Source organism: Pseudopodoces humilis, chromosome 3 (assembly GCF_049639895.1).
Source record: "Pseudopodoces humilis isolate 2021_Gansu_Grassland_sample_001 chromosome 3, ASM4963989v1, whole genome shotgun sequence".
NCBI lineage: Eukaryota > Metazoa > Chordata > Aves > Passeriformes > Paridae > Pseudopodoces > Pseudopodoces humilis.
The window spans coordinates 52,873,370-52,883,739 of NC_142202.1; the positions used below are offsets into that span (position 1 = coordinate 52,873,370).

At 38.2% G+C, this 10,370-nt stretch overlaps 1 protein-coding gene across 1 annotated transcript; it reads right to left on the minus strand.

The window, feature by feature from the left end:
• Nucleotides 1–1,629: 1,629 nt before the first annotated feature.
• Nucleotides 1,630–10,361, minus strand: ADAT2 (adenosine deaminase tRNA specific 2). The gene is made up of 6 exons (XM_005518648.3): nucleotides 10,288–10,361; nucleotides 10,011–10,115; nucleotides 4,396–4,546; nucleotides 3,696–3,802; nucleotides 2,005–2,077; nucleotides 1,630–1,889 (listed from the first exon to the last, which is right to left on the minus strand). The coding sequence occupies exons 1-6, from the start codon at nucleotides 10,342–10,344 to the stop codon at nucleotides 1,849–1,851; spliced, it is 534 nt and encodes a 177-aa protein (XP_005518705.1). The 5' UTR covers nucleotides 10,345–10,361; the 3' UTR covers nucleotides 1,630–1,848.
• Nucleotides 10,362–10,370: the final 9 nt, after the last annotated feature.

A 10,370-nucleotide genomic window follows, 5' to 3' on the forward strand; every position in this document is an offset into this window, starting at 1 on the left:
CTCCTACCGTCACACATCAGTGTGTGTAACATCCTTCTTTGAAAGAAGACAACGGGAAAGGAAAGTGTTCATAGCCCCTCTGAAAAAGAAAAGATGTGGAAAGGTTTAGGTCCTGATTCAAAACAGCATGAAGGCTCCGATTCCTACTGTCACTGATGTCAGTGACAAGCCAGATGTCTGATGTCTTTAATCTGGACTTCAGTGACTTCTTCAAGATGTAAGAAAATTATGGTCCAGCTGAGATGTGAATGTATCTGTAGTGATAAATTGCCCTCTTCTATCACCAGCCAAATACCATAACCACAGGCATGCCTGTTTCTTTCCAATAAAGCCATCCCAGTCATTAAAAATGGTCTTTTCCTAAACGGCTTTTCCAGCTTAGCTGTCTGGTTCACAAGCCCTTGGAGCTCTGAAGCAGATTAAATGTACAAACACAGTCATAACTTTTGTTTATGGAATGGGAAAGACTGAAAGAGGGTTCTAAGTAATGGTCAGGAGAATAGGATAGGCTACTGACATCAGTTAAAAGGCTTAAGTCAAAGAAATATTATTTCTAAACTCTGAAAATAGATACTATGGTAAAAATGCTTATTTCCCATGTCACTTTGTAAACATCAAGTAAATACATAAAATACAAATTCTAAGTTATTAAGAGCAATGGTGACAAAGTAATGCTTTTAATGTTGTTTTTAAAAACTTTTTAAAGTATTTATTTGAAATATCTAAAAAGCTTAATAGTATTCATTTTTTATAGTTATAAAATTTTGAACACTCTTCTGCATAAAATAAAAAAGCTATGGCATTTCTCAAATTTCTGAATAACAGCCAAATAAACTACAAACAATTTCACCCTTCATGTAAGTATCCACTAAAAGGTATACAATCAAGATTGAACCGTTCTTCTACTCTTAATTCATTAGTGGATCTTGAAGGCCCTCTTCTGGATTATAAATTACTGCATGGCCAAGCAAAGAACACGGAAATGACAAAGCCAACCAACATTATGAAAAGATAAATATCTTAAATATATTATATTCATGTTATTACCAACTTCATTTCCTGGTTTTTACTTTTATCTGCCCATCTTGGTTACTATAATTTAGGAGCTGAGAAAACTTCTTAGTGGATACTTAAAAATAAAGTATTTCTTACACTGATATTCACAACAGGAGTGGACAGTCTAAAGAGAGTTGTGGAGAGTTTCTCCACAACTTTGTCTGAAAGTGCTGCACAGCCAAATGATATTTGCTTATTCTTACTTACTAAGCAACAGCACACACAGACACATGATTGTGTGTATGTCCCTGTCTACACAGGCATGTGACTTTCAGAAGTTACCTCTGAAAATCTGGTTTGTTCTAAGGTAGAAAAAAACCAAGGAAATATTTGCAATGGTCCTAAGTCTTCAAGGATTGTACAATTCCTTTTGAATACATATACACACACAGACTGTAAAGGACTTAAAAATGTAACCTTCCAAGAGAGTAACTTGCTTGCCTAAACAAACATTTCCTATAGAAAAGCAAGATGCTTCTCCATACATAGAAGGAAAAAAAATATCCTAGAATGTGTTCTAGAAAGCACCATATTAATGGATCTGTCTGTAAATGAGTGGACTTGAACCACCAATTTTCCTCTTTCCAAAAACAGCCATTTATTCTCTTGTTTTGTCATGATAACAAGAAATCATAAATATAGGAACACAGGAGCAGGTACTAAGTATCCTATTAGTAAAAACTCTGTGGAGAAAATGAAACATAGTTTGATTGAACTGTACATTTTAAAAAAACAGTATGCTGAAGAAACCTATCATTTTCTGGTAGGTTTCTGTGTCCCACCGGTGTAGGGCTACTGACGCCGATCCTTTTTCCGTACTTTTGATTTTGGTGCTGCCAAGAAACAGGAAAGGAAAAGAATCATCAGAAGTGAATTACAGTAATTCCAGTGCCAACATTCTTTTAAATTAGGTTGGCACCAAAATGGATGCATTAATGTAAAACCTACCATTGGGATTTTCTTGTCTGTAGAAAGCTTTTAACAATTCCACTGCTTCTTCAGCACGATAGCCAGAAGAGCACTGTTCAAATTAGAAGGATGTTAGTGGGCACATCTGAGAATAATGTATTCCATGCTTCACAATAATGCCTTGAGTACAGAACAATTTTAAACAACTGTACTGTCAACTTAGGGGTCAGAAAAAAATCTCCATTTCAGGTTTAATACCTAAAACATCTGGAAAACACTATATTGAGGCTTAGTAGAGCAAGTGATTTCCTTAACAACTTAATATTAGGCAAAAGAAACTTTCTTAGTAAATTATGTAAAATTTATGCAATCTACAATTTCATTCTTATTAATGTGTTTCAAACCTCCCATACTCAAGCACTTGGAAACATAAGAGACATACAAGATTCCTGAGAGAAAAAATTCTTCCACATACCTATTCTTTATTCCTAACAGTCACCTTTCAGATCGTTTTGGTCCTTTAAATGGCTTTTCCATGTCATGAATACTAATGACAAAGCATTTAAATGTCACCCACACTAAATAAATCTTCACCCATGCTAGAAAATAAGTAGTTACTCCTATACATTCCACTGCAGTTGCCTACAGAAACAAAGGATTCATAGTATCAAGAACCTTCTCCTTTCTCTCTTCTGAATGTATAAAAAAGTTAAATACCACATGCCAATGTTAGCAAATGAACACCCTTTCAGTACTGAGTACACCAATTAATTCAGATGTCTCATTGACACACTGACAGAAAGATGCTTAATATGTTTACACTAGATACCAAACAGTATTGTCTTGCTGACTGAAATTCTTCGAGCCTTGAGCTTTTCCAAAATACATTACTTGTTTTTTACATTCATTAAATCCTTTATGTGAAATGTGGAAAAGAACTCCAGGAATCAGCATCACTTTACAAGGCAAGATCATGTACAACTGTGGATCATGTAATAAATAAAATGCTAGAAATACTCTCTACATGTAATGGGCACATAGGCAGCATCATGCTGTAAAGCACCTAGATTTATTTATACTCGACCTCCACTGAATGCCTGTCCAGCCTTTCTCACATGACAAAGATGTCTAAATCACCCCAGACACTGTTCTTTCAGTATCCTTACTATTCAGAAAGTTTCTTGATACCTAAACTGAATTTCCTCCGCTACTGTTGCAGTTCAGATTTATTTTGGGATTTGAACTACATGAAGTAAATGTAAGCTAATACATTTTATCTCATAAACACACAGACTGAAAACAAAAATACAATCATTTCTGATGGCTCAACTAAAACCCATTAATTTTGTAAGCTGCTGTTACTTGATCTTTATTGATTATGTGTTTGTATATTCTGCAGCTTAAAATAATTTTCCCTCATCTCTTCCTGCAGCATATACTTACTGTTCTAAGTATTACACATATTTTAGATATATTTAATTCTTACCTTATTCCACAAGCATAATTCTCTCCCTTACCCTTTGACACATCCTTTTAAATAATTAAAGACTGTCATCAGGGCTTTCCTCAATTTTCTTTAACAACCTAATTTTTTTTGTTATTTTCTTATTAAGCCAAGTTTACTTGACTTTGATCATCTTCCATCTGTGTCCCCTTAAAGTGATGCGTAACATTCTTGAAGCCTAGTGAGGAAGCCCAGTACTCTAGCTGGAAAACATTTTACAGCCTACTTCAAATGGGTCTCCTGAGTCCACCATATCATCGGACGAGATGCTCAAAACGGAGCCACAGCCTCCAAATCGCTCATTTCGACAGCCATACACGACCCGTGGAATTTATGGGAGTGAGTCAAGGTAATGAGTGAAAAACAAGCAGGAAGTACAGAAGCCTGATCAATGCAGTCATCAAATTTCCTACAATGTGCTTGCACTCTTCAAATTAAATTAGTTTGAGCTACAATTTCTCCCTTATAAAATTGGAATTTACTTTTGAATGATGTAAGATGTATTGCTGAAGATGCACATCCAGCCTATCTCAGAAAAGGGGAATCACGAATCCCCAAAGCAGGGGCATACAAAGACATGGTTTACTGATTGATACAACATTCAAAACTGAACACTCATTTTATATGAGTGATATTATAGCTCATTTTATATGCTAACAGACATCTCTGAAATGTATTTTTAATCTCTAAGAGCTTGTTTGTTATAACTTGTTGTTTGTTATAACCGCACCTCTCTACAGTTATAACTGCATCTCTCTTTCACTCCTGAATCTCTCACTATTCATCATGGAGGTGGGTGCAGACCCTCAAACCACCCCTCATGGTTTTCTTCCCTGACACTGCCAAGCCTTTCTTTGTGGGCTCACTGCCAAAGGAGTAATGGTTTGACACAGAGTTTCCCAGTGTGAGTCAGCATGAAAGGATACTCATCAAGCGCACAGCAGCTGCACACATGATACAGGGCTCTACAGTTACGTACAACACCAGCTGTGGAAACACTTCCCTATAATCCCTCTTGTGTTGCTTGCACCAGTCAAGGACCTGGTCGATTGCCACCATTTCTGCATGTCGAGTAGCCTAGAAGATAAAAATAAGTATTTTCTTAAAAGTTTGCATTAATTCAATTTTGTTATAAAAGTAATGTAATGCTCTTTGCTGATTCAAGTTGCAAATTTCATACCACCCAGACTGCAGAAAAAATACTCAACCCAAGAAAGAAACTATTCAACCACAACCTGTGTACCACACAAGATGTACAAGTGCCAGTTTTTTCTTCTATTTCTTCCTAGGCAGAGGAGCATGCTCTGAAGTTCTCCTCTCTCAGTCATGCCGGTACAGTGAGGCAAGACATGAAAGCTCTACTTGAGGCTTAAGGGACACATAAAGCCCACTGGCACAACTGATGTAGCCCATAGTCCACTCCACTTCCAAAAGCAAGAATACAGGCTCAATTACTTTCTCTGGAAATATTAACAAAGTGCTCCTCCCTCTGCCAATATTTCTGTGCTCACAAGGAATGAATACACTGTGAACATGCAACAATTTCAGTATGTTTCTGCAACTGGTGTGCTCTCTACACACAACATTTTCAGTTTGCCTCAGGTTTAATGCTGCCTGGGGAAACATACCTGCACAGTAAGTCCCTTAAGCCATAGGCAAGGATTTTAGCATATGACTTATTACAAAAATACAAAGGAAAATTAATTTCTCTTTCCTTTATCCAAGACAACTGAATGATTAGTATCTCAGTATCTACAGCACAAAAACCTGAACAGAAGTGTCGACTTTAATTGCAGAGAGACCAAAATAATCAGTAATGTTCCAGTACTGCTCTGAAATGTCTGCAACACCACTGTGTTACACCAATGAAATATCACAGCAAAAATTTCAGGAAGTAATAGTTTTGAAAGGACTCTTCAGTCAGAGCCTGATGCTTATCTGAATTAAGACTATTAGTATTTTCCTTCTTTCCTATTTATTCTGAAAAAAAAAGGGTGTTTTTGACACAAGCATCAGAGTAAGAATCAATCCAGATTATAGTTGTACTTCTGTTGTGCATGTCCTCATATGTCCCTTGATATTTTCCTCTCAAAACATGAACTTGGGTTAATGTTTTAGCACTGTAAAGATCTGGTGATAACACTGAGATGCTCTATAATTCATGACAAAGGACTCATGTTTAATGCTGTTCAAAAACATTTCAAAACTCCTAGAAAGGCCATGCAGCTGCTGCAGGTTCTGCCAGCTTCTGCAGTAAGAGAAGTCAACTACAAAAACAAAATTACACTAATATAGAACATTACTACATACCAGTGTACTCATATATTAAGCACTACACACTGTTTTGGTCATCTCGTGTCTTGAAGACACAGGAAAAGCAGGACAAATTCACCTTAGAGTGAGAAAGAATTATCCAAGTTACAGAACAGTCTCCATTTGGAGACTAATTAGACTGTGGCTCTTAACAGATACAGTCATTAGTTTTCCAAGTTAAGAGGACTACAGTAGAGGTTTTTAAAATAATCAAGAAAAATGTGGAAAAATCAGTTATAACTGTGATTTATTATTTCTCATAACAAGTGAGCACCCAATGAAATTATCAGGCTGCAGATATAAAACAAACAAAAGGAAGTACTCTCACAAATCACATAATTACATTGTGAAACTCATTGCCACAGGATGCTATGGAAACAAAAAACATAAATGAGTTCAAAAAAGGTTTAGACAAATTCATGGAGGATATGTGCATGGACAGCTATCAGAAACAATGATCCAGATATAGTCTTGGACTCTGGCAAGTTATTATATAACCCTAAGTTATTCACTTTCAGAAGTGGAAAGAATGTGCAAGGGAAAGGTTTATGCTACTTCTTTCTTGTTTCTTGAACTCCCTCCTTACACACCTATTAAAGGTCCATATTAAAGACAAGATATAAGGGAAAAACTGACCTTCTAGATCTGTCTTAAGATTTTGTTTTGTATTAAGCCATGACTAGCTAGCCTTTTTTTGACTTCCTATTTAGACTTGAAATAACGTATTAGAGGGATTATTTTAATTTTGAATCACTGACTCAATTCATAAGTTTAACTCGCCAAATATTTTACACTACTTTAAAGTCAAGAAAGCAAAAGCAGGTTAACAGTAGCAAGGGAAAATGAGAATTGTTACAGAGTGGCAAATGGTATATCGAGGGAAAAAAGCTGACTCTGTGGGGTGAAAGCCTTGACAGTGCCCCAAATGTTTCACAGACAAAAAAAGATACCACCACTGCCCTAAACTGCTTACTTTCTAAATTTTAGCCCATAATTAACAAGTGAGAGTAAAGGGGGCCAAAGCTCAAAGTTCTGTGTTATCTTGTGGCTTCACTACACAAACAATACTTCATTTTCAATTATCCAGTACTGTGCCTGCAGGACACTTGCTACAATGACACAACAGAACAGAACAAAGAGGAGATGTCTGTGTGTATCAACAAAGGACCTAAGACAGAGCACATTTTACTGGGAAGTGAATGATTGCATCACATGTGGGAATAGAGATGCCAAAAAACCATTTCTAGCTGGGAAGGATCACACATGTTGTAAGGGAGAAAATTTTCAGGTTGGTCTGAGGCAAGACTGTGAACAAGCAAGTGTGGGAGCTGCCAGAGGGCACGCAGCACCGGCACAAGCTTGTGAACGAATCGCCAGCCTGTCTAAACCCAATGTCTTACACAGACATTTGCTCACTGTTGCCCAACAAAGACAAGTAGTGCCATGTCTGACTATTTTGAAATGCTGATGTCACAACCATGCTCCTAAAAAGATAAAACTAAACAAACCAAACACAGCTGTATACAAACTCCCTTGTCCCAACAGCAATTCCTCCCAGAAGAATACAATGACCAGTAATTTTGCAAATAACTTCCACAGAAGTAAGCAGCAGTATTTCTGACATTAATGTGTTCTGCTGTGGATGCTGCAGGTGAAAAAAAAAAGGATGCAGGGTGACAGAAGACAGCCTGAAAACACTGGAGTTTTTGGCAACTAAATCTTTTTGCCAAAATGAGCAGTTTAGGAACATAATGGAAGAGGGCCTAAAGAAGACAGTACCTGCTCCTAACTGCTCCTGCAGCCCGTTACATCAGAGGATGCAGGTTCCTGCTTAAGGAGAAGACAGAATTTATTTGACAAAAGGCTCAGAGGCAAGTTGATTCCTGACCAAAGGCAGAATTGCAGGGAAGGACTGAAGATCTATTTTGCAAAGCAGGAACAAAATTTTCATGAAGTTAAAAAAGTCAGTATGTTATAAAGCTGCATTATGGAGGCCAGAAAGCTGCCAGTCTTACAGCAATATTTTAATACATTAAGGCAGAATATTGCATGAGTGCAACCTTTAGAGCAAACAGAATCACTGTAATAAAAACCAGGAAGGACAGGTGTCATACAATCCTGACACCTATAGATCCAGGAGTATCTCAATAATAAAACAGGCAAGATTACAAACCTTTGAAAGCAGTGTTATAAGGACTAGTCCTTATAAAAGGTAAATTAAACAAAAACCCAGTAAGATAGCTGCCACTAAATTAACCTAGTAATTTTCTTTGACAAATGTTTTTTCTAGGCAAGAGAAACACCAGTCTTCCTGGACATCTCCAGTGCATCTGGCACAGCACAACCTGTGAAATTATTGTGAGTGGGGAAAACAGCCTAATGCAAGAAGTGTAAGGTGAGCAAGAAAAGAAGAGACATTGCATTGACAGGAGAAATATATGTCCAGGAGGAACTCATTGTCATAGACACTCAAAGATCATTTGGCTTCAGTGTTTTCAGTTGTCATTGGCATTAACTGGAAATGCTACAGAAAACAGCTGATGATGTGATGTCTTTTGTATGATGAAAGACATCACGAGAAGTGACAAGGTGAGGCTCTCACTCAGGAGGTGGATGGCCTTCTAGATGGGAGTAAAAAAAAAAAATTCAAAATAACAAAACAGCATAAAAGACCAAGGAAGCTCCAGAAAAGATGGGTGGACTTTTTTCCAGGGAAAATGTGAAGTACTTTTGTTATCAAACAAAGCACAAGTCCATCTGGAATAAAATACAGAGTTCTGGTTAAGTGAATTCAAGAAAAAATGAATCAAAGCTGGAATGGCTAAGTAGAAGAATTATTATAATGAACACAGAAAACAAGCCTATCTTCTGAGAGGAAATTAAACAGTTGTCTTGGGGAAAACAAAAGCTGTAAAGAAATAAGACTTTAAATACATCCAAGCTATGTAAAATAAGTGATGATGCTGGCACAAGAACAGGGGGATATAAACAGAACATAAAAAGTTTGAAACTGGAAATCAGATATTTTTTTAGACATCTGAGGAATGATGTTCTGGAGAAGACCTTCAATATAAGGTGGGACAAGAAATTAGTCTTAAAACAGACCTTGACATTTATGATGTCTGCTGGAACTGCCTCAATGTTCAAGAGAATTGGGTTTTTTTCCACAATAAAACAAATGCTTTTATTCCCTAAATAAAGCCAGAAATCGTTAGGAGAAAACTGAAAACAATTTCCTATGTTCACATTTCATACCAAGTACTTCTTTCAAGCTTACATTGTTTTTTTAGACTACATGGAGCAATTACGTATCTGATAAAAAATTTAGAAGCACTAAGTACCCAGCATTTCCAATCACTATAATATAAACATTTATGAAAATTGAGCCACAAAAGAACTGAAACTTGAGCTAAGCAGCAATTTAAAAAAAAGCTTGGCTTTCAAAGATATTAACTGATTCCTGTTTCCAAAACCCAGCCGATTTTTTTAAATCAGGCTACTTGCATTTTAGTATTCACCTTCAGACAGCCCTGACATCAAAAATGCCTCAAAGCTTCCCTGAGATTTTTAAGTTGATTTTGGTAAATTTTTCAAAACTTTTTACATAACTTTTCAGTTATGTTCTGTCTATTAACATGTGATTTCTACACAATATTAGTATCCCTGGCAAGACTTTCCCAAGAAGTGTCTGCTTCCCCACGGTGTTTACAATGGTGTAACATGAGATACCTAACTTCTCTGTCATCTGGCTTTCTTAAAGCTGTATTAAAATCCTCTTAATGCATTACAGATTGTCCTGCAGAACAAATTACTACAATGATTCATCTGCACTGTCGCATTTTTGAGCTTAAAAGACTAATTTTAACTTTTTATTATGTTTTCGGATTTGAGACATCTAATAAAAATTACAGTCAGATCCTGCAGTCAGCTTAATTTCTACAAATGTTCCAGTTGTACAAAATCTCTGTTGGCATTAATAGCTCTCTCGGCACCAGATCTCATACCTAATTTGATGGTTAAAGTTGCAATAGGTCTAAAATCTACAGGAAATAGCTTTTTTTGCTCTGGCCTGTGGACAGAACTCCATCAGGAAAGGCTGCACAGTCATTTCTCCCTCTTAACCCCCGGGTGACTTTAGGAGAGCACGTTTGAGACCCAGCAGTGGGACGAGCGCGGCGCAGGGCGGCGGCGGCCGAGCCGCGGTGCCCCCGGGCCGACCTCAACTCACGTCCTTCGTCTCGTTGACCTCGTTCCTGCCCCTGCCTATGACCTCGCCGTTGTAGACCAGCAGGCAGCCCACGGGAACCTCTCCTTTCTCCAGCGCCTCCTTGGCCTGCGGGACAGACAGACAGACAGACAGACTGGCGAGAGGCACAGGACAGCGACACAGCAGCGGGGAGAGCTTCCGCCGGCCCCCGTTCCCTCCCCTCCCCGCTGCCGTGAGGGGCTCCGGGGCTGCCCGAGGTTTCCCCCGCGGGACAGCGGGAGCCCCGGCCCGCACTGACCACGTCGAGCGCCTGGTCCATCCAGGCCAGCACGGCCGCCTCCCCCGCCTCCGCCATGCCGGGCCCGGCGCTGTTTCCGGGGC

Bases quoted from the DNA above. Each gene is read 5' to 3' on its own strand.
- ADAT2 (XM_005518648.3), bottom strand. From the start codon at position 10,344: ATGGCGGAGGCGGGGGAGGCGGCCGTGCTGGCCTGGATGGACCAGGCG. The intron at 10,116-10,287 runs GTCAGTGCGGGC...TCTGTCCCGCAG, and splicing joins TGGACCAGGCGCTCGACGTG to GCCAAGGAGGCGCTGGAGAA. The intron at 2,078-3,695 runs GTAGGCTGTAAA...TAATTTGAACAG, and splicing joins ACTCAGGAGACCCATTTGAA to TGCTCTTCTGGCTATCGTGC.